Source organism: Eptesicus fuscus, chromosome 7 (assembly GCF_027574615.1).
Source record: "Eptesicus fuscus isolate TK198812 chromosome 7, DD_ASM_mEF_20220401, whole genome shotgun sequence".
NCBI lineage: Eukaryota > Metazoa > Chordata > Mammalia > Chiroptera > Vespertilionidae > Eptesicus > Eptesicus fuscus.
Genome location: NC_072479.1, coordinates 56,431,725 through 56,454,860, shown reverse-complemented (window position 1 = coordinate 56,454,860; position 23,136 = coordinate 56,431,725). Strand labels below are relative to the sequence as shown.

The following is a 23,136-nucleotide window of genomic DNA, read 5'->3' as shown; positions in this document are numbered from 1 at the left end:
GAGAAGAGAGAGGGATAGAAACATCAATGATGAGAGAGAATCATTGATTGGCTGCATCCTGTACGCCCCTGACTGAGAATGGAACCTGTGACCTGGTTCATGGGTCGATGCTCAACCACTGAGCCACACTGGCCAGGCAGGTCACTTCATTTTAAATTATCTTTTTTTTCCCCTGTACGTTTACAAATAATTTGTGTGGTCATATTTGGCACCATGATAATATCCTGTTCCCTAACAACTTTTTGCTTAAAGTTTTGGTGATTTATAACACTTGCCTGAATCAGTTATTTCATTTTGGGTTGCAGAATGAATGGTGATTTTCTAACCCTTTTATGTCTTCTACATTTATTAGATGTCTTTTTAAAAAAAGTTTTCCCTCATTGTCTAAGAATGAATTGCAGTTTTTAAAAAATAATTATTGTTTTTTATTGATTTCAGAAAGGGAGGGAGAGAGCAATAGAAACATCAATGATGAGAGAAAATATGGATTGGCTGCTTCCTGCACAACCCCTATTGGGGATTGAGCTGGCAACCTGGGCATGTGCCCTTGACTGGGATCAAACCTGGGACCCTTCAGTCTGCAGGCCAACTCTCTACCCACTGAGCCAATCCAGCTAGGGCTGTAGTTCCCTCTAAAGAGAGAGGGTAAATGCTTAAATCTTTCCTTTCAGTTAGCAATTTTCAGAATAAGGAGTTAGTGTAAAAGTTACCTCCAATGTGGCAAATTGTTTTTTCTCTCTCTCTGTTTTTGAGTGTTATTATAGATTACCGAGATTTTCCCAATTCTTCTCATCTCAGATGGATGTCCTCAGCCATCTATTTCTTTTTCCCTTTATCCAAGTCCACTGTCAACTCTCCGCATTTACGCCTGGACTTTCCCGTTAGGCCACTAGAGGCCACTAGTTTCCTCCTTGCCTCTATGCTGCCGCTCTATCATAGACTACTCCATGGACTATCAGCTGTTGTCTCGGTGGTGCTGACGCTGTCCACGGATCCGCTCTAGGATATTGGGAGGCCTTCCCATATTGCGTGGGGAAGGTTTGGACGTCGCAGTCGCCTCGCCGGCCCCCAGGCGGTTAGCGCTTCCGGGGTCGGAGGGTGCGCGGGGTTGAAAGCGGGCCGCTCCGCCCCGTCCCCCTCCCAGACCAGCAGAGGCAGCAGCCGGAGCAGCCGCAGCCTGCGCCCTCTCCCGCCCGCCCGCCCTCCGCCCGCCCGCCCGCCCTCCGCCGCCCTCCACCCGCCCCGGGGTCTCTTTCCCCCTTCCTCTTCCACCCCCCCCTTCCTCCTCCGCCCGCCCGCGGGGCCCCCCTCGCCTTCCCGCCCGCCCCTATTGTTCCGCCCCCGGCCTCCCGCCCTTCCCCTTCCCGCCCGCTCCCCTTTTCCCCTCAGTCGCCTCGCGCCTGCAGGTAAGCTTCAAAATTCTCCCTCCGCCCCCGGCTATAGCACTATTTCACTTCTTGCCATCTTTCTTAGCGAGCTCCGGTCCTCGTCACGAGCCCCGGCCTCGCGTAGTCTCGCGTGAGCGCCTACTCCCTCACTCAGCCAGGTCGGCCATTCACGCGAGGTCCTGGCTCCTGCGCGGCCTAGTAGGCCTCGTGAAGGCCTGCCCCCCTCCCTCCGCCTTTTCCCGGTGACGGCTGCGCAGGAGTTAAGGAGGGCGCGCGCGCGGTTAGGGAGCAGCGGTGGATTTGTTGGTTGAGGGGGGTGAGGGGAGGCGATGGCCGGCTTGCAGGCCGGGCGGGTGAGCGCGGCTCCCCGCGGGGGTCAGGCGCTGGCGCAGCCACGCGAGGAGGCGCTGCTCGTCCGGCCCCTCCCCCTGGGTCGCAGCGCCCCCCCCCGACCGAACCGTTTATTTTTTCCTCTTAGTCTAGTCTAGGGATGGGAGGGGGGGCATTTTTTAAGTGGAAAATGCTAGGATGGCCAAGGGGAGGGGGGCTGCGGAGTTAAAGAAAGGGTAGACGGGCCCTCCCAGTTACCGAGTTATTCAGGACGTTCTCTCGGGGTAACGAATTTTGAAATTACAAAATGCCTGTCGATATAGACCCAGACCGAGCTATTTATAGAAGGGGTAATGGACTGCCGGATTAACAGCTGGATTGCTGGGATTGTGTACTTCTATTGACCTAGTCAAGAGAGATTTTCTTGCATGATTTGGAGTTAGAAATGCACCTCTGTGCCTTACCTCAAGAAATGGCTTCAAATAGGTTTTCAGTTTTCTTGCCCTTTCAAACTTGCTTTATTGTATTTGTAAAGTGCTTCCTATGAGTGGGGATAAGGAATTAAACTGTCAGTTTGTTAAAATGTCTTATTTTAAAAAAGTTATTGTAGACCGAACTCTGGCCCGTCGCCTCTCCACCCCCCCCCCCAGCACTTTTGTTTTTCCATGATTAAAAATTGTTTAATTCTGGGATTTTGCCAGCAATTAATTATTCTGAAAATGGGTGAAGGGTGCTATGGGGATGCAAAGCCCATCTTTTAAATACTCACACGCTGGGGCAGCTTGCCATATACAGAATGATCTGGCAGCCACTTTAGTACTTAGGGTAAGGGCTTTGTGTTAGAGCAAAGTTAAAACGGTGGCTAGTTGTAAGCGAGATCCTTGTTCAGTTTTGAAGGGAGGAATAGTAGAAATGTCACTGGAGAAATTTAACAACTTTGGAGAGAGTCTTTTTAAAGCTGCCACTTTTATTATCAATACCGTCCTAAGGCGGTATTGTAGGCAAAGGTATATCCAAAACAAGTCCTCTTCATATAATCAATGTTCTAAAACAGAAATGTTAAGAAATAGAGGATAGATGGGGAAAGGGCTTCCTCAGTAGGAAAGGCTCATTATTGTTGTTCATGACAACTACACAATACATTTTTAGCAGTACCAGTTTTATTTTGGTTGATTGCAAGAAAATTTAAGAGACTTGATAAAGACTGAGTGGTAACAAAGAATACACAGAAGCAAAGAAATTTTAAGAAATGAGTGACTATTAACTTGGGTTGGGAGAAGGCTATACTTAGTGAATGTATTGAGTCATTTTCTGAAGGGGGAAATATGGAACATCAGCCTACATGGGGGGCATTTCAGATGATGCCTTTTTCAGTGAGGTTGTTGATTTAAATCTTTGAAAAATTATTTGATGTCATTTATCAACACTTAAACTTTTAATGATAGATTCATTTCAATTTCTTTACCTAGAAATTGCTACTAATAAGAAAACTTACATGTGTCCTCTTTAGCCTTCAGCCTGAGCTGCTCCCTAACGGAAGCAGAAGGTCACTTGCCCTCTCTGTTGTAGTTGGTTAGTTTGAGGTTTGCCCTCATAATTTCCAGGTGTTTTTGTATCCTATTGAAGTTTAATTCTGGTGAAGGATGACTGGTGCACGGTCAGCAGTTCCCCTTAGAACCATTGCTAATTGAAGGAATCTTCATCCTGAGAGTCAGCAGAAACCCAACCATTAATGAGAGACGACAAAGTCGCTTTCCATATTTAATAGAACCTGAGCTGTTAATGGGGGTCGTTACTGCAGTTTTGCTGGATGTATACAAGCCTGCCAAATGAAAAGCTGTCATTTAAAGAAGAGTCAGTTTGAAAACATTGATAGTGGCGAAAATAACAGGGGAATATTCTATTGTTTTCCTCTTCTCATTTGGTCATGTTTGTATTTCAGTTCTTGGCTTTCACCTTCCCTCCCCCCCACCAGTGACCAAAGACTTTACCATTCAAAGTCCAGCTCCCCAGAATACTGCTCGACATGGACACCGGTGTGATTGAAGGTGGATTAAACGTCACTCTCACCATCCGGCTACTTATGCATGGAAAGGTATGCACCAGCTTGGGAAATTGGGTCATAGTAACTGCTAGGGGAGGGGCCAGGAAGAGAGGGCATGTGTCTTGGAGCTCATCAGATTAGCACTGTAGGGTGTCTGGCTTTAGCACTCTTCTCTAGCAGAGTAGATGAGAGTGTAGTGGGAAAATGGACAGACTTCTCTGGGAAGCTCCACTGAGCAGGAAAGGCTTAACTAGAGCCTAGAGCCAAAGACTATGTCATACCTGGATAAGATTTTTCTCATAGAGGTTGCTATAGCTTGTGATAGGTAGATTGCCCCTGTAATTTTTGGAAACTTTAAGGGTGGATGATGTATTTTTTGTTTATTTTAAAATAACTTACCTTGTATATTGAACACAAAGATAGCATTTAATCACTCCTGCATTATTGTTCCTTATTGAGAGCTCCAGTTACATTTTGAGCAAAGAAAAGAATAATCCCGCCCACTCCCCTTTCCAATAATTCTTAGTTTTTTCATTACTTTGGACAGTTAAAAATTTCTTTTCATGATAATGAGCACTTAGAGTTTCCTCGTATTTGACACTAGTTTTCTCCATTGTAGGAAGTTGGCAGTATCATCGGAAAGGTAAGATAGTTTCACTTCCACTCTAATTACTATTTAGTCAGTCTGGGTTGAAATAGCAGTTTGAAGTCACTCTTGATTTTTCCTTACAGAAAGGAGAATCAGTTAAGAAGATGCGAGAGGAGGTGAGTTATGGGGGGATTTGGGGAACTGTTACCTTGGAAAGTTAAAAGCTTAAAAGCAAAAATTCTGTTTAAGGAGAGCTTAGAAGGGGGAAGGTCTCGAGAAGAAGTTAATATTTTTCTGGCTTTGTGGTCACAAATAGTATGCTGGGAGATGTAGTTCTAGCATGTCTTCATTCATTCATGACTTATGGCAACTTTTCTTTAAATATATTAATTTTTAGAGAGAGAAACGTTGATTTGTTGTTTCACTTATTTATGAAATCATTGGTTGCTTCTTGTATGTGCCCTGACCGGGAATCAAACCCACAACTTGGTCACTCTAACCAGCTGAGCTACGTGGGCCAGAGCTTAAGGCAATTTCTGTAGTCTTGTTTGAGGACCAACATAGAACAGTATTTGCATTGATGCTGACATTACCTTGTATTAGGATCATGTATATAGGCAGCTCCTTGCCCATCTTATTCAGGTCTCTATATCTACATATGCTAGATATTTTGTCTACTTAACCTCTTGTTTCTGTTTCTTATCCAGAGTGGTGCACGTATCAACATCTCAGAAGGGAATTGTCCTGAGAGAATTATCACTTTGGCTGGACCCACTAATGCCATCTTCAAAGCCTTTGCTATGATCATTGACAAACTGGAAGAGGTTTGTTGTTCTCCCTCCTCCCTCATTCTCATTCTTCATTTATAATTGCTTCTCTATACCTTGTTGATATTCAAAGGAGTTTTTAATTTTCAGGACAGACTGGATTATAAAAATCTGTAGATGGGTTCTTTGCCCCCCTTCAGTATCCCCAAAATTTGATTATCATTTATAAAATAAGTCACTTGAGTATTAAAACAAATAGTTTGACTATTACCAGGGACTCACTGTAAAATAATGGTGTTAAAAAAGCAACATCTTTTATTTTTATTTATTGACCAACGGGTTGTTGTTGTTTTTTATATTTGGAGCTGGGGTTTTTTATTAAAGTATTACATATGTCTCCTTTTTCTCCAATTGACACCCCTCCTCCCCCCAGCCATTCCCACCCTGGGCAAGCCCCCACCGCCCCAGTGTCTGTGTCCATTGGTTAAGCTAATGTGCATGCATACAAGTCCTTTTGACCAACGGTTTTTAAGGTATGCCACCACTGCACTGGTAAACTTTGTCCCCAATTCATAGTTAAGTGAATTAGATTAATGTGCTTTTAATAAATGGCCCTGCTGAACACTAATATACCCTATAAATATGGATATCTTCCAGCACGGGGTTCAGTTATACTTTTTAAAAAAATCAATCTGAGAGCTTGGAGGGAAGGAATGTTTTATAGGTTATCAGAAGCAAAATATTGATTTCAGGCTTTTTGACAGAAGGAAGTTCTTTTTTGTTGTTCACCAAGCCACCTCACCCTTCAGGTACTGAACAGCCATTAACCATCGAGTAGGTCATAAGTCTTGGCTTCCTCTCCCTTCTGCCATAATACTGCTAATCTCTAATTGACACCACAGGCAGAGGAGAGCTTCTGGCTGCTGCTTGATTGGTCCTTGGATACTTAATGGTGGCTGAAATCTTATCCTTGCCAAGATCAGAAATGTTAACCTTTTGACCTACAAGACCCTGCTAATCCAGAACTGTGGCTTAAAAAACATTCAGAAAATTTGTTCATAATTGAATCAACTAAGAAACATGTCCTTGACTTTACATTTAAGCAGTTCCCAGGTCTAGCTACTATATAGAGGTTAAGGCTGGGCAGTGATAATTTAAACTAGTTAATTTTCAGAAGGCTAAATCGATTAAAACCATGACTTTTTGAATGCAGCATTGTTATGGGAAAAACTGGGCATTGGGGCCAGTATAGTTTAATTTTAAATCTACAGCTTTATAGATGTGATTGGGGCAAGTACTCAGGCTCAATTTCATTACCTGTACAATGTTAACATTACCAAGAAATTAAAACAATGGTAAACAGAAATATACTCTTTAATCTGTCTAGGTTTCTAAGAGGACAGAATTAGTTATTTAAATTTGGGTTGCATTGTTTCACCTTAATATTTTATTTAACTGTGACTTCAATCTTGATTTCCTTTGGCCAGTTTAATTTCCAAAACTAGTAATTGTTTGTCTTCCTCTACCAAGAACATTTCCTTTCCCCAGGGTGAATAAATAAATATAGGCCTAATTCTGAGGAAGTTTGTAGGTGTTTTTATCTTTTCAGAAATAGTTATTTTGAAGGGACATTTTTGGGCATTTGTTGATGGTGGATATATATATAATATGTCCTTTATTTAAGGCTAAGTGGTTCTTTTATGGCATTTATGGGTTCCAAGGGATCTGCTTAAAACTTGTTATATTCTGTCCAGCTGGTGTGGCTCAGTTTGAATGAGGAGATCACGGTTCTATTCCTGGTCCAGGGGGTCAGGGCATGTGCCTGGGTTGCAGGCTTGATCCCCAGTAGTGGGTGTGCAGAAGGCAAATGATTGATTGATTCTCTCATCATTAGTGTTTCTATCTCCCCTCCCTCTCTGAAATCAATAAAAACACATTTTAAAAAACTTCCTTAAAAAAGAAACTTGTTATATTTTGGTGTTCTGATTAATTTCTTCTTGTAGGACATCAGCAGCTCTATGACCAATAGCACAGCTGCCAGTAGACCCCCAGTCACCCTGCGGCTGGTGGTCCCTGCTAGTCAATGTGGCTCTCTCATTGGGAAAGGCGGTTGCAAGATCAAGGAAATAAGAGAGGTTGGTAACTTTTGTGCTCCTTTTTGAATTGTTAAGTATTCTAAATGTGGCTTTTCCTATTAGCTTTAAGTATGACTAGGAAAAGTTAGCATTTGTTGAGGTGAAGATTATTATTAAATAGTCCTAGAAGATTACAATTTGACTATATTGGGATGGAAAGTATTGTACAATTGATCTTTTTATTAATTTGGCAACTTTTCCATGAATCTGCATAATTCTTTTTTTATGTCTAAAGAATTTACAATTTGATATGTAATAGTAGCAAATATTTTCCTTGGCCAAATTCCTATTGGGGGTGGGGTGGGGGGAGGAGGATGGGAAAGTATATTGGAAGGTATATTGGGATGTAGTGGTAATCTTGCTCTCTTAAATTGTGGAGTTACATTGAATTATGGAAGCTTTTAACTCTATCTGGGAGTTACTAAATTGGATGTTGGAATGAAATTTGAATGACTCCTAAAAGAAAACGAGTTGGAGTTTTGGGGAGCCTCTATTGTACATACCAGGAGAAAGCTGGGATTTTGATTTGTTCATCGATGTATTCCTCGAACCTGGAACGGTGCCTGGCACATAAAATGGGCTTAATATAAATATTTGATTAATATGAATGAAAGGTGGGTGAGATTTGTAGGGATTTTGTTTGATGGCCCACAATTAACATTAGCTGAAAGGAAACTGTCTAGAAGGGCCTTTTTCTTGAGAGCAGGTTAAATTTAGACTGTTATTAAGGTTTATTCTTGGCTTTCAAAGGCTAATTTATTTATAACTGATTAAACAGTCCTAACTGGAATAAGGGAGGAGTGGGAAGGGAAGTTAAAAAGGGTAAGGTAGGAGGTGGGGTAAGTGTCTATTGATCTTTAGATTCTAAAGTTGCTACTGGGAGGAATTGGAAGAGTAAGTATGAGCTGTTTTTCTCTGATTTTTAAATTTCTTTTTACCCCAGAGTACAGGGGCTCAAGTCCAGGTGGCAGGGGATATGCTCCCCAACTCAACTGAGCGGGCCATCACTATTGCTGGCATTCCGCAATCCATCATTGAGTGTGTGAAACAAATCTGCGTGGTCATGTTGGAGGTAAGCCCTCAGGCTCATGCTGAGAATGGGGGGAGGGTGATTCTAGGGGAGACAGCCTAATCTATATTTAGTAAGACTAGAATTAGGTGAGGCTATTAGAAGCCTCCAATGGGGGTGGGGAAGAAGATTCCTGAGTTCATATTTTCCTTTCCCCAGTTTGGCTTTTCTTATAGTCTGAGCAAAAAATAGAAACTGCTAAGTAGCAGTGATCTTTTGGGTTATAGCAATTCTAGTGGGGTTGGTAGGGGAAGATTCACTACTTGGACTAAGTGGATAAAAGATGTATCTGGGTTTCTGAGATTCTAAATTGCCTCTTGGATTACAGAATTTTTGTTCCATTCAACTTTGAAACATTTAAATTTCTGTTTTGTGGCAGGATTATATTCAAAGTGGTAGTTGTATAGAAAAAATATATCCAAAATGGTGTTTATGAATGACTTATAAGGTCCTGGTATGTGTTGTTTGATTAAAGCAAAAATAGCAAAATTAAGAGACAGTAAGCCTTTTTAGAATTGTTATTTGGAGTTGGACCCATCTTGGCAACAAAGGAAAGTAGAATTTTCAAATAGAAAAATATTGATGGAGCCTTTGGAGTATTTATGGACAGTGTCTGTATTATACTAAAAAGTCTCCAACTAAAATGTACGTATGTACACACAGAGGTTTTTCATATTTGTTAGGCTTATTTGAAAACATGGAAATAATGCCTAAATTATTACAGGGGGATCTGCCTTGATGAGAATTAGTGTGAGCTGTGTAGTCCACGGACCATCTTACTACTTTAAAGGCAAATAACTACAGATGATTTCAGATTAGATCTAGCCAAAGACAACGTTGGTAGGTGAGGGGATGGAAATACAGTTTTTAATTTAACTGACCTGTGTGAGCTTAAGCCACACAGCTGAAGCAGCTTTGAAACCTTATCTCTTTTTGTTTTTTTCCCCTCTGACTCTCTCCCAGTCCCCTCCGAAGGGCGTGACCATCCCGTACCGGCCCAAGCCGTCCAGTTCACCGGTCATCTTTGCAGGTGGTCAGGTAAGAAAATTCTTATTGCTGGGCTAGATAAGAATGAGGTTTATATTTGAAATGTCAATTTTGCCAGCAGCACATCAGGCCACTCTGCATGCTTGCTGAAACCTGTACTCTGGCCATAGTTTGACCTGCTTTTAGTTTTATTTATTTTTTTTGTACTGGAGAAAGCTGAATGCCAAGCCCTACTTAATTTTTAGTAGGCAATGGGAGTTTTGTAGGCACTCGAAGAGGTCATTTACTTGGTGATTTAAGGTGGGTTGGCTTAGAAGAAAGGGTTAAATTGCTTCAGTATCACTACCCTCCCTATCCCCACCCCATCCATATTTATTTTATGTATGGGATATTCTTCAGAGGTCTGAATAAAGGTAGCAAAGACTTGGACCTCTGAAGGAGATTCTGGATGGTGTTCTCAAAATTGGGGGTCCAGAACTTGAGTGTCCTACAAACTTCCCTTTCCCCACCTCCCCTCCCCTACTCCTACCCCTTCACTCCCAAACTCCAGTGTATTTGTCTCCCAGGTTCTTAAGCTCATAAACACTGGTTTGAACCCACATGGCATAACGAATCAGCTGGGGTAATGATTCAGTATGCAAGAATAGAAGGGGGAGAGCATGTTGGGCAGTGGTGATGTTGACCTTTGGTGTTTGAGTAAGAACACCAAAGCACCCCCTTGGGCTTCTTCTACTCCTTTACTCACCTAAACACTTGATCCTTGGCACATGGATGGTTTATTATGAAGTTAGATTTTTATGACACGAGCACTGATCACCATGGTAATTTTATACTTTGTTGGTTAGTATTTGAGGAGTAGGTAGGTTAGTGTTTAAAATACTGGGATTCAGGTTGGAATAGTGACCTTCATTTTGGTATCTGCCTAACAAGTGCTTTACTCAAAATACCTTTACCCACATGAGGCTGTCCTGTTCACAAGCACAATTATTTAGTCCCATCTTGCATTTAAACTGGGGAAGCATGAATTTGAAATCTGTCTCGTTCATACTCTTGAGTTGGCATAAAACTGACCAGATTTTGGGGGACTTAGTTTGTCATGTAGTTCTGGGGGTTTTCACAAGTTAATCATGTCACAGTGTTACCTTGAAACAATTTAGTACCTTGCTTTTAACACTAGCCGTGTACAAACTGGTTTAATCAAAGGGCTTTCAGTCAGTTTGGTTAGGGGCAGGATAAGCAAAGGCCCAGCCAGAGTTAGTGTAGCAAGTTTTAGCTTTAGGAGTTTTTTCCCTCTCCCCAGGAACTCCAGGTTCCTACTCTTCTGGATTCTACCACTCCCTTTATAAAGAGTCCCATGCTGTGCCACAGCAATCCTTTCTGTTTACAATTCTTTCTTCATTTCCCTTTTCTTCCCTTCGTTACCCACTTTCCCTTTCTTACCTATTTGCTTCCCCTCCCTCCCTCTCCTTTATTCAGTTGACCACCCTCTAAAAGCTTGCAGTTTCTCCCACGATTGGCCCTGTCATGGATTATTCCCATGGGCCTTTTTAAATGGACCAGTTCATGCAATGTCCCACAGATGGACCTGTGTCTTTTGTTTCTTTGTGATAAAGTGGGCTCTATAGGGGTTCAACTTAATCCCTCACTGACCAGGAGCTGGCATCAGCTCTGTTGCCTTACCCCTTTATTCTTACTGAGAATAGCCCAATTGTGCAGTGTGAAACCTGCCTCTAGGTAACTTTTTTTTTTTAATCGACTGATTGCAGCTCGTTTCAAATTGTGTTGTGAGCTACTTTTTAAAGGAAAAGAAAAAAATTAAACAACTTTTTTTTTATGTGAATTTCATGCTGGTGACAAGGTGCCGGATTGACAGCCCTGGAGACTGAAATCCTCTATTTATCCACAGGACAGGTACAGCACAGGCAGCGACAGTGCGAGCTTTCCCCACACCACCCCGTCCATGTGCCTCAACCCTGACCTGGAGGGACCACCTCTAGAGGTGAGAGGGGATGTTCAGTCTCCAAGGCTCACTCAATCCTTCCGCCTCAGCCGAGACTGCCAACACGCGGGGGGCCAGTGACGCTGGTGATTTTTGTGCTGTGGACACCACCTGTCCACGGGGACCTGGACTGACCCCCCCCACACCTCATTTCACACAGGCCGCGTAGCCCACCAGATGGTAACACCAACTCTCTTTTTTTTTCTTTTTGTTCAACCCCTCTTCCCTATATCCCACTCCTCTCCCATTTTCACCTTCCCACCCCTGCCTGGGTGCACTTTGAAGGGGTACTGGCCACTGATGTGAGAAATCTCGTATCCTTTTAGCCAGCTACTCCTTCCTTCCCTGCCCTTCCTATTCCTTGTCCCAACCCCATTGCCCTGAAGTCCCAGCTCCTTTTTCTGAGGTTATGGTGTGGGGGGAGGAGGGCGTAGTGGGAGCTGCAAGTGCATTTTATTGAGGGGAGGCGGGAGAAGGCAGGACTTAGAACACAGTGATTTTTTGTGTGTGTGTTCTGTGGTCAGCTCCCTAGTACTTAGGGACTAAACTAGCTTCCAGTGCATTTAAAGGTCTTTAGGCAGATGTAGAGAAAAGAAAAATAGGGAAAGGGAAGTGTTTTAAAACATTCCATGTAGGTTTGTACAAACACAAATCATTCACAACACCATGATTGGTAGAGGGGTTGGGTGGTTTGAGGGAAGAGATCCTTTTCCTCCCAGGCTGTCTTGTACATAGGGAGAAAGAAGGGGGCTTGGTCAATCCAGGCATTGCTTAATCCCACTTCTCACATTTTCATTTAGGAACTGATGTGTATTTTGCCTTTGATTTCAGGGAACATGGCTATGGCTCCCTTTTAAGGCTTCCCAGAATAAGTCATATCTAGGGTTCAAAGAAGGCCAACTTGGGTCTGATTGTATTTGTGAGATATCATTTATTGCCTCAATCTTGGCCTCCCCATTCTGTAGTTCAACTCTGGCTTCCTGGCTAGTTGAAATGTCTTTTTCTCCCAACTGGGTGGCTGTCCGTGATTGGTTTTTTAATAGGAACTGTTTTCCTCCTTTTGTAGGCCTATACCATTCAAGGACAGTATGCCATTCCACAGCCAGATGTAAGTTTTGTTTTCACTTCTTCTTTTGTAAAGCTCCCTTTCCCATCCAAAATTGTCTCATTCCTTTCTTCCATGTAGGCAGAAGTGAGTTGGGTCTTAAAACAATTGCAATATTAAGTTGTTTTCCTCATAAGATGAATCCCATATTTCAACCCTTAAATAATCTTTAATCAGGGCATAATGGCACCTTGTTTGCCTTTTGACATTTAATCCCTGGAAATTATGATTGGCAGAATATTAGTTTACTACTTTCCTGCCTATTCCAGATTACTCTGTCTAAAAGGGAAATGTTCCATGGTATTCTTTCTATTTCTGGGCATAATTTAAATTAACAGTGGACTGTGCATCTCTGTATGGAGTCTTCAATTGGGGGTGGGGTGGAAGATGGTTTTGCCTTTGGGTATTCCTCAATTGAGATAGTAATTTTAAAAGCATCCGGAGGGGTGGGAAAGGGGCTTATTTATACAGGGAGGGATAGGAAGCTGAATATTTGGTTATTCAACTCAATGGAACCTTCCTTGCCACTAAAAATTCCTATTTAAAAAGTGTTGATAATCAGACTTTTATTTAAAGACATTTCTTTCTGCACTGTTCCTTTATCCTTACTAACCCTTTTAGGTGCTGAGCATTAGACTAGGGAAGTTGAGTTTGGCTCTTGGTTAGTGTTAGGGCCCAGAAGGGGAAGTATACTTGAAGAGGGATTATTTTACAACAGCCAAGACAGTTTATATACAGGAAGAAAAATAGCTGTAAAAACTAGTAGTGGGGGAGGGACTAAAACCCATTTGGTTTCATCTTAATCTCCTTATAGTCTCCTTCCTCCTCCCCACCCCCCATCTCCTTCCCTTTACCCAATACTGACAGAACCCTGCATGGTGTGTTTTCCCTAGCACCACTGCACAGTTTATTTACCCAGCCTGTCTGTGCTTGTCCCTGAGGCAACTTTGGCAATGGCTGCAAACACCTTCATTAAATAGCCTACAAGGGGATGATTGTTGGGTGGATGCTGCTGCTTTTCTTTTCACACACCCAAAATGGCATTCATTTTCTTGTACTGATTCCTGTTCTAACCCTTCATATTCTGTCTATCCCCAGAGGGTAAGCCCCATCCTTACCCTCTGTTGTAATTGGAGTAGTAGAGACAACTTTGGGGATCATCAGGAGCTTTGCATTTTCAAATTTGAATGATCTTGAACCCTGGCTCTGTTACTCTTCTAATGTCAACCTCTCCTGTTTCGTCCCTGCAGTTGACCAAGCTGCACCAGTTGGCAATGCAACAGTCTCATTTTCCCATGACGCATGGCAACACCGGATTCAGTGGTATGGATACCTCAGTGTTTATTTTTGTAAGGTGTAGTGCAAGACAGAGGCCAGCCCCAAGGCCTCAGTTTGACATCTGTTTAAGACAAACTTCGTTACCCAGCATCCTGCTGGTTTAAAATTGCCTATCTTCTGTGGCTAAACCAAAGGAGGTAATGTGTTTAACTTGGTTTTCATTTGGGATGAGTTATTCTAAAAGAAAAAAAAAAAGGCCCTTGAAGGTTTGGGGTGAAGTCAGGGGATGCTTGTCAGGCAAAGGGTAGGCTGACATTTCCTCTAACCCATTCTCATTGCTGCCCCTTTGATCTGATTGGCACCCCCTTTCTTTCCACCAGCTTTCACAGACCTGGGTAGAGACAACAATCCATTTGTGCCAAATTGTGTAGTGTTTTTTGCTTTTGTTTTGTTTTGTTTTGGGCTTTTTTTTTTCTGTATAAGGAATAACTTGTCCGATAGGGTTAGGATGAGACCACCAAACTCATTTTCACTTGTATCTTAACAGGCATTGAATCCAGCTCTCCAGAGGTGAAAGGCTATTGGGGTAATGATTAAAAAAAAAATCTGTAGTATTCTACTGTTATATTAATAAACTGGTGGGAGTCTTGTTTCACTGCCCATGACATACCAGCAACATACACATGGCAGAAAGAAGCTGAGAGAGCAAAAGGGTGGGCCTGGTGCCCCTGGGGGGTCCCTTGGTGGATCTGGCCAACCCCCTTCTAAAAGTATTGAATTTAGCAACCACAATTGAGAGCAGGGCTAGCCTTGACACTTAGCTAGCTGCCCTGGTCCAGTCCAGGTGCCATTATAGATGGTTATAGGTGTTTGCTGATTAGATTTTTTTCTTTTTCTTTGGAAAACAATAAAAACCAGAACAAATTAATGAGCAATTGAGCAAAAGACAGGGAATAAATCTGGAGAAATGAACTTCCCTCTCCTGACTGCCATTCTCTCTGACCTTCAAATGTAGGTTAAGATAGTGTGTGTGTGGTTGATGGGGGGAGGCACTGTTAATCTGATACAGGTATATTTAAAGCAACTCTGCATGTGTGCCAAGAGTCCATGGTACCCAATAACAGGCATGATATTGGCACTGGTGCTAGTGAGCATCAGGTGAGATAAAATTGGAACACAACAGCAGGAAATTCTAAGAAAAAGGGAGAAGTGCAGAAGGACTTGGTTAGATTTTGGTCCTGTTTAAGGATACCACACTCCCTTTCCCCTTGCTTCCATCCCCTTACACCCTAGGCTGGGCTTTGCAGGAAATGGTATGAAATCAGCTCTCCTGAGTGTACAGAGGAATCTTTCCAGAATTATTTCTATACCCCTCTACCCCTCTTTACTCTTTGAGGTTTCTAAGTTAGTGATGAATCCCAACAGCCAATGCTGGGTTTCCAGTTTGTTTCCTTCTGTTAGGTTAATGTGCAAATCAGCTGGGGTTTGTATGCTGCACATTGAATTTTCTTGCTCTCTTCTGTCTTTTAGCAGGTTTGGATGCATCTGCTCAGACTACTTCTCATGAACTCACCATTCCAAATGATGTAAGTATAGTTAGTTGGGTTGCATGGGATGAAAATAAGAGAATTGGTTTTAAAGAATAGAAGTCTTAGCCAGTATCATGCCACTTTTAAGCCTAGGGAAAGGAAATTGTTTTAGATACCAAATTAAAAACTATAGTATCTAGAATTCTGAATAAAAACAGATGGAGAAAATTGGTAACACTTGTTGAGTATTCATGAGGCAAAGGACCTTATATCTCAAGTAGAAATTCTTGTTTGCCTTTGTTTCTTGTAGAATCTGAAGCCTTATCCTTAAAGCAGTGGTCTTTGGATGTTTTATCTGTGCTGTTTAATATGGTACTCAGTAACCACATGTGGCTATTTAAATTAAGAAGAAAAAAACATTCAATTTTTCAATCTCACTAGCCACACCACACTTGATGTGTTCAATAATCACATTTTATTAGTACCTACAGTACCAATTGTAGACCAATTTTTTACTTTTTCTCAAGGCAAAAACATAAGAAATTAGCCAAAATCCATAGTAAAGTGGTAATCATGGCAGGATGAGTTTTAGATATCTTTTGCCCAAAAAATCAAAGGTACCTTTACCTTTATTTCCAGGTTTATTATGATAAATTAGGTTTGTTATCTTGGCTCTGTTTTATTTTTTCTTTGGATTTACTCTAAGAAAATGAGCTATGCTCAGTTGGCTATGTTGGAGTCTGTAGGCTCAGTTGGCTCTGACTAAAGAATAGGCAAGAGTTGAGCGCAATCTGTAACTCAATCTGGAGTATATGAGTAGTGTGTGTAGGATGCAGTAGTTTCCATTGCCTTGTTCATGGACCCAAGTTATAGAAGGCTGGAGGGGTGGGATGAAATTCTTGGACCTAGCCATGGTATTCCTAATTTGGTGTGCATTCTTGTTTTTCTCCCTAAAGTTGATTGGCTGCATAATCGGGCGTCAAGGCGCCAAAATCAATGAGATCCGTCAGATGTCTGGGGCGCAGATCAAAATTGCGAACCCAGTGGAAGGATCTACTGATAGGCAGGTTACCATCACTGGATCTGCTGCCAGCATCAGCCTGGCTCAATATCTAATCAATGTCAGGTAAGAGCTCCCTGCCTTTTTTGTCTTAGTGATGTCAACACACAAGTAATGTGTGTGTTGGGGAAAGCTAAAAATGTATTATTAAATGGGGGATTATTTGGGGGATGGGAATGGGGATAGATGGAGATGGGGGAGAAGTTTAAGTCTAGCCCTGTTTTCATTCATTTTTAGTGTAGCAGAAAAAGGAACCAAATTGTAGTAAGTTCGAATGGGGTTGAAGGGGGGATAGAATGCTCAGATTTGACTTTTGATCGTTGGGGAGTGGAAAGGTTGGGAGTGTGTCTTCAGTAATAGGTCAGGTGCTCTGGCTAGAGCCACCCATACTTAGACTCAAATGTGGGACTTTACATGTCATATAGCCCAATGTTTCTTTCACTGATAGGGTGTAGGCTCCAAAGTACCCTTAATTGAAATAAGGATAATGAGGTAATGTGACAGACAGCAAGGCAGTTTCTTGGGGGTAGCTATTACCTTTTATTCTGAAAACATGAATTTTTCTCAAATCACAAATGAGTTTCATTGTTCAGAGCTTGTGGGAAAGCGGAAGCACAGGTTTTGGAATATTTCAGAAATGCCTAGGTGTTTTCTCTTTTTCTTCACCATCTCATTCAATAATGACTTTCTGAAATTGTAGTTTCCTTATTCAAAGCTAGCTAATGTTACTAAAGACTTGATTGTAGCAAGACTATTTATAGTCCAATGGGCATCCTACAAGGCATTTAAAAAATATATTTCTTGCTTTTTCAGTATTAGTACTTATGTCATATTTTCATTGCTTACTAACATTTTCAAACCAGTGTTAGCCCATTTCCCAAGGAGCTTAGCCATCCATTTTATGTAGCCTTTGTCTAGTTGCTTTTCCCTCTATAACTATTTGGTCTCTTGTGCATTCTAGTTTTGACTCTTAGTGCAAGACAAAGGCATTCATAAGTATGAATTTTATATTGTCATGCTTACACTAATCATGTATTTATTCCATGGTCTTTATTCCTTGGTTAAGAATTTATCAGTTCCTCAATAGTGGTTCTGGCCCCCCCCTTCAGTCTTTTTATGTCGTGAGGTATTTACTAATCTTTATGTGGAAAAGACTTTCTGTGTTTGTGTCTGCTTTTTTCTTCAGCTACCAAGCACATCAAATTCTTAATGTTCAGAGTCAAATATAGTAAGCTTTTCACAGAAACTGTTTACAAAGGTTTAGTCCTCTTGTTTCTAATTGGGGGTGGTTAAGTGGCAGGAATCATGTTCTTGGAAGCTGGAAGTTATTTTCTTCTTTGGTAGGCTTGCCATGAATATTGTCAGATAGTGTTGAAATGAAACTTCTTGCCTGACCCCCCTATATTAGGTCAGTGGCTACATTGTAAGGAAGCAGAACTTAGTTTCCTGGTTTAGTTCCTCTTCATGATCATCCTATTTAATAAAACCGTTTAGGCTATGGATTTAGGTCAAAACCTCTTGAAGTCAACTTGAGTTAACATCAAAAGCAAGGGCTCTGCGTACACAATGCTTATTCTTCATTTTCTCATCTTATTAGCCCAGTTGAATGCAAAAAACAAACTCGTTTTACTCTTAATACTAGCCAAGAAATATTTCTATGCTTTCAGTAATAGATTATGAGCATTTCTGGCCTGATTCTGGCAATCTGTTCCTTTATCCTCTCCTTTATGGAGTGCAGCTGTCCTGGACTTATATAGACAAAATGGAGTCTTAAGAGGAGCCTAGCCTCCTTGCCCTAGAAGAGTTCATCCTTTGGGGTGGGTTGTCCAGGCAGACTAAAGACGTTCTGACTTAGACATGTGTAGACATTTGGGAATTGCAGATCATTACTGTCATTTGGAGTTATTTTAGGAGTAGAAACGGTATTTTTACTTTTTGAACATGAATTTTTTGGCAGTGCTTGCATTTCTCCCAATTCTGTAAGGTCTGTATTACAAATATGGTCAATCACAAAACAAATAGCTCCCCCCCCACACATCATAACCCCTCACCAGAAATGAAGCTTCCCTAGTTCTTATCTATGCTTCTGTTCTCAGCATTTTTCTTTGAAAATGCTACATTCTTTCAAGTTTGAAATTAGTCATTGACCTACTTTGGTCTCTTTCCCCTGTCCATCCTAATATATTGGTTAGTTTGCAATGGAGATAGAAGCAAAATTTCTTATTAATTACAGGGGATTTTTTTTTTTTTTTTTTAAATTCTGTGGGTTAATATCCCAAGGCTTCACAAGTGATTAGTGGCTGAAACATTTGTTTCTTCTTTGGAGATAGAGTGCTTTCATTTTCTACTTGAAATCATTCCTTTCTGACCTCTGGGTTGGATCAATGTGTCATACATGGAAATGTGTTTCTTTTTTTCAGCCTATGAGCTTTTTCTTCACCATAGCAATTTTAAATAGCACTGTGGAATGAAATTTGGCGGGTAGACATTTTTGGAGGGTGGGATACAAGGTAAAAGGGAGACAGCTTTGTCACAAGTTGGTATTAGGTCTTCCTAATTTGCAACCAGAAACACTGATAACTGAAGCGGTTTTTGTCCTGTACTTTTTCCCTTTTGTGGTCTTCCCTTCCACCCACCCGGTTTTTTTTGTTCCTTTTTTCCTCTGTTACAGTTTAGAAAACGCTAAACCCTCCTCCCAGGCAGCCTCCGTCACGATCCCTGATCACCTCAGCATCAACCTCTCTCAACCCTCCACCCCTTCTTCTTCTTCCTCCTCCACCACCACCCCCTCGCTCGCCACAGCGGGGACCTCCGACGCACCCTCCAGCCTCCCCAACCCTCTTCCGACCGCCCCTTGTGTCTCCAGTCTGCTTGGCATGAAACCCATCCCTCTCCTGGCTCTAAATGTTGTGTCTGCTGCTAAGGGTACCGGGGCTTCAGCTGCCACCACCACCACCTCTGCCGTGCCATGTGTAACTAACAAACTGAAAGGCGAGAAACAGAGATTCTCCCCCTACTGATTGCGTATCTTGAGGCACCCCCTCAAGTAATTCTTGGTTCATTTTGTTTTCCTTTGTTAACATTGGTGAGAAACAATTGTGAGCTTGTGACATTTCCTTTTTACTATTTGGGGGATAACTGGGTGGGGGTGGGGGCAATGGTAACGGTGTTTAGGTTTAGGCCATTTCAGCTGAGTGCCTGTTTCTGAGTCTGATTTGTTGAATATTTTATCTAGAGCCACAGTTCTTGCTCTTTCTCATTCTGTTACTTTTTTGTAGCTTTATTCTGCCTTGCAATATAACAATGTGTTAGGCTCTGTGTTAATGAATAAAAGCTTCTCCATTAATCTTTTTATTATTATTATTTAATGGTTAAGTTATCAGCTGGCCTTCTTGGCCAGATTTGTGTTTCTAGCTGTAATAAAGTTGCCACAGTAAGAACCTTAGTTTACCGTGTGCTGTCAAGTGTAAAGGGGTGGGAACTTTGTGACCTGTGGCTTGACTAGGAGTTCTATAAAACTGACCGGACCTCTTTGTATCCCTGGTTAATTTTGTAACCCTTTGTCATTCCCCACAAAGGGAGATGGGCCTGTGACAGATTAAATCCAGAGGGTCTTCCATAATTTGCAAGAAGTTTACTTAGTTAAGATTAGTTTCTCTGATTTCTCAGATCCTTTACCTTGCCAAAAGCAGCAAGTAACAGGGGTGTCCATCCCAGGTTTGTTTCTGCTGATGAGTGGTTTACTCAAAGAAGTTATTTCTTTACCCAGAATGGGGAGGCAAGTTTAAGTTTCAAAGTTTGCCAGCACGTCTGCATTCCTCTGAAATAGCATTACTCCTCTTCCTATGACATTGGGTAAATCTTAAACAACCAACCTGTGACATCTCCCCAAATTTGATAGGATTCTGTCCAATCATCCTAAATCATCCCTAAATTATTAGACTATCTTTTTTTCTATTCCTTGTTTACCCTTCTGTCTCCCCACCAACCCCCTTATTTATCATGTGTAGAAAATTATAGACTTAAATTTGGAAGGAACCATTAATATCAGCTGTAATTCATCAATCTACTCATTTATCAGGTTAAAAAAAAATAGAAGCCCTAAGAAAACTTAAATCTGCAAATCACCTGGATGACTAGTGAGGACTAAGAACTCAAAATGCACTTAATCTCCTGAAGCCTTACTATTTTTCTTATCCAAGACCACAGTTCTCTCTCCATAAAAGGGTAGAAATACTGTAGGTATAAAGGTAAAAGCCACCTAGTAGGATTACATTCTACCTGAATACATATTGCAGGACTAATGAAAGTATAATGCTCTTCCCAAAGCACCAGTGTAGAGGATTTTTCCCTGATGACCTTTTCCCACATTCCCTTTTTTTATTTTTTCTTTAATCCTCCTCGGGGATTAGATTTTCCCCAGTGATTCTAGAGAATGGAAGGGAGAGGGGTAGAAACATCGGTGTGGCATTGATTGGCTGCCTCCCCACAAATGCCCTCCGTGCAGGGATTGGACCTGCAACCCACGTACATGCTCTTGACTGGGAATTGAACCTGAGACACTCTGGTGTGTAGGCTGATGCTCTTAACCATTCAGTCATGCCAGGCAGGGTCCCTTTGGTTTATGTTATAGTGTTAAATTGCTCATGAGGATTGCAATATATTACATTGGTGGTGTGGCCCTCAATCCCATCTTGGGTCAATGAATTCATTTTACTTGTCCCCCAAGTCTACATGGGATGGGAGGGGCAAACATTAGTTAATTGTCCAGAAAGACTTTTTCTTGTTTAGTTGCTATAGCTGCTCCTTTATCATATAGTCGAGTTCTCCCTTAGGTAAGCTCTTTTTGTAGTTGGGACTTAATCTTCCTGATAATCATCTCCCCCCAGGTACCTGGTTTTATTTTATCTAGTTCTTGATTAGAAGGCCTCTTCACCTAATGAGTTCTTCCTAAAGAAAGATTGTTAGGAAGGAATCTAGATGTTTTAAGGGGCTGACTGACGACCGTCACATAGAGTCCTCAACAATATTTTTGTTGGGTTTTCCTATTCCTTGTCCCCCTTATACCTGCTCCTTCTTCCAATCCTGCTCAGGCTTTGTGCATGAACAGTTCCTTTTAAACTCTTTGGTGACAAAGTGCCACCACCTTCATGCATCAGTTTAATTTTTTTTAGGTCCTAGATCTAAACTGTTTCCAGCAATTCCTCCCTAAACTTTCATTCAGGGCCTGTTGTTTACATTACTCTAGCTATCCCATTTTGGCATTGTCAAGGATCTATCTACCCTCTTTAAGAACAAAATATTCTCCTTTATACCCAGGTAGAAATACCATTTCTGACTAAAATACTAATTCGTAGTTGAAAGACCCATCTGTCTTGGCCTTGGTTTTTCTTGCCTCTCTAGCCAGCTGTTGGGCTTTCATTGTGGTAGAAGAGATACAGATGGGAAAATACTGATGCTCCCTTGACTTAGGCAAGTCATTTTAAAGTCTATGAAATAAATTTATGAACTGAAACTTCAGTTGTAACATTTAGTTCTCTTTAAAATGGAAACAGTCTTGCTGGCTACCTAATATCAGTGAAGCAGGCCAAATGCCTACATATCTTTCCTTCAAAGCCCTAAATTGGACTCCAGGGCTTCAAATGTTTTCCAACAAAGGCTTTATAGCCAGGTATGTTTGTCTTAAGACCACAGATTTGGGAGCTTATAGAGAGTTGCTGAAACAAATTATTTTAGCTTCCACCTTTAAGTTCTGAAAACCATAAAAACTATAGCTTGAGTATAATTCTTGACCCTTACTATACCTGTTACCTGTTTGACATCTCTTAGCGTTTGAGACTCCATTTCTTAATATTGGCCTTTATTGATAGAGAAACCCAGGACTGTTCTAGAATAAAAAGCTGTTTCAGCACTAGCTTTGTGAGGCTACTTTCAGATAAATGTTTCCTAAATTATTCTGTCGGTATTTTAGGAGGATTGGAAATAAGCTCGGCAGTAAAGAAACATTGCTTCTGTGATTTGTGACTTGAAGATACTTTACTGTCACGGTGTACTTCTATAAAGTGTTTAACATCTCCCACAAAGGTTCTGGAGGAACATAGTTTGAGGGACGCCCACACTTGGTAACCAAGCCTTCTCAGTTTCCTTTGATTCTGAGGTAATTTCCCCTCATGAAGTTTCTTCAATTGCAGGGGTTACAGGCACATGGTACTGGTTAATTCAAAAAACCTTGTTACTGAACCACTGATTGTTTCACATAAACTCTACTTCACAGTTCACCAGCCAACCATCTGTTGAAAGATTTGGAGTTGAGGTGCAGCTGGGCATTTAAAAAAACTAACTTTGAGTTCTTGTTTTGTGTTACAGGCTTTCTTCGGAGACGGGTGGCATGGGGAGCAGCTAGAACAATGCAGATTCATCCATAATCCCTTTCTGCTGTTCACCACCACCCATGATCCATCTGTGTAGTTTCTGAACAGTCAGCGATTCCAGGTTTTAAATAGTTTGTAAATTTTCAGTTTCTACACACTTTATCATCCACTCGTGATTTTTTAATTAAAGCGTTTTAATTCCTTTCTCTGTTCAGCTGTTAATGCTGAGATCCATATTTAGTTTTATAAGCTTCTCCCTGTTGTTTTTTTTGTTTTTGTTTTTTTGGCTCATGAATTTTTTTTGTTTGTCATGGAAATGTAAGAGTGGAATATTAATACATTTCAGTTTAGTTCTGTAATGTCAGGAATTTTTCAAAAAAATTAAAAGATGGACTGGAGCTTTTTCTTTGTGAATAGAAACTGGATGCCACAGTGATTCATGTGGGTTTTATTCCTGTTGTCTTGCTGTTATTTTTGCACCTTTT

General features: G+C 41.4%; 1 protein-coding gene across 19 annotated transcripts; it reads left to right on the top strand.

The window, feature by feature from the left end:
- The first annotated feature begins 1,298 nt into the window (after nucleotides 1–1,298).
- On the top strand, nucleotides 1,299–23,076 carry PCBP2 (poly(rC) binding protein 2). 19 transcript variants are annotated; one of them, XM_054719006.1, is made up of 15 exons: nucleotides 1,302–1,406; nucleotides 3,661–3,813; nucleotides 4,382–4,405; nucleotides 4,495–4,527; nucleotides 5,059–5,175; nucleotides 7,122–7,253; nucleotides 8,197–8,325; nucleotides 9,274–9,360; nucleotides 11,216–11,308; nucleotides 12,375–12,416; nucleotides 13,664–13,736; nucleotides 14,239–14,277; nucleotides 15,225–15,277; nucleotides 16,177–16,346; nucleotides 18,952–19,622. In XM_054719006.1, exons 2-15 carry the CDS (start codon nucleotides 3,745–3,747, stop codon nucleotides 19,298–19,300), a joined length of 1,410 nt encoding a protein of 469 aa, XP_054574981.1. In that variant the 5' UTR covers nucleotides 1,302–1,406; nucleotides 3,661–3,744; the 3' UTR covers nucleotides 19,301–19,622. The 19 variants fall into 19 exon arrangements, with proteins under 19 accessions (XP_054574987.1, XP_054574984.1, XP_054574983.1 ...); XM_054719005.1 differs by having other exon boundaries at nucleotides 1,303–1,406; nucleotides 3,694–3,813; nucleotides 15,222–15,277; XM_054719004.1 differs by having other exon boundaries at nucleotides 1,304–1,406; nucleotides 15,222–15,277.
- The last annotated feature ends 60 nt before the right edge of the window (nucleotides 23,077–23,136 follow it).

Excerpts from the sequence above, each read along its gene's own strand:
- PCBP2 (XM_054719005.1), top strand. The coding sequence starts at position 3,745 with ATGGACACCGGTGTGATTGAAGGTGGATTAAACGTCACTCTCACCATC. Across the intron at positions 3,814-4,381 it reads GGCTACTTATGCATGGAAAG|GAAGTTGGCAGTATCATCGG; the intron begins GTATGCACCAGC and ends TCTCCATTGTAG. Across the intron at positions 13,737-14,238 it reads TGGCAACACCGGATTCAGTG|GCATTGAATCCAGCTCTCCA; the intron begins GTATGGATACCT and ends GTATCTTAACAG.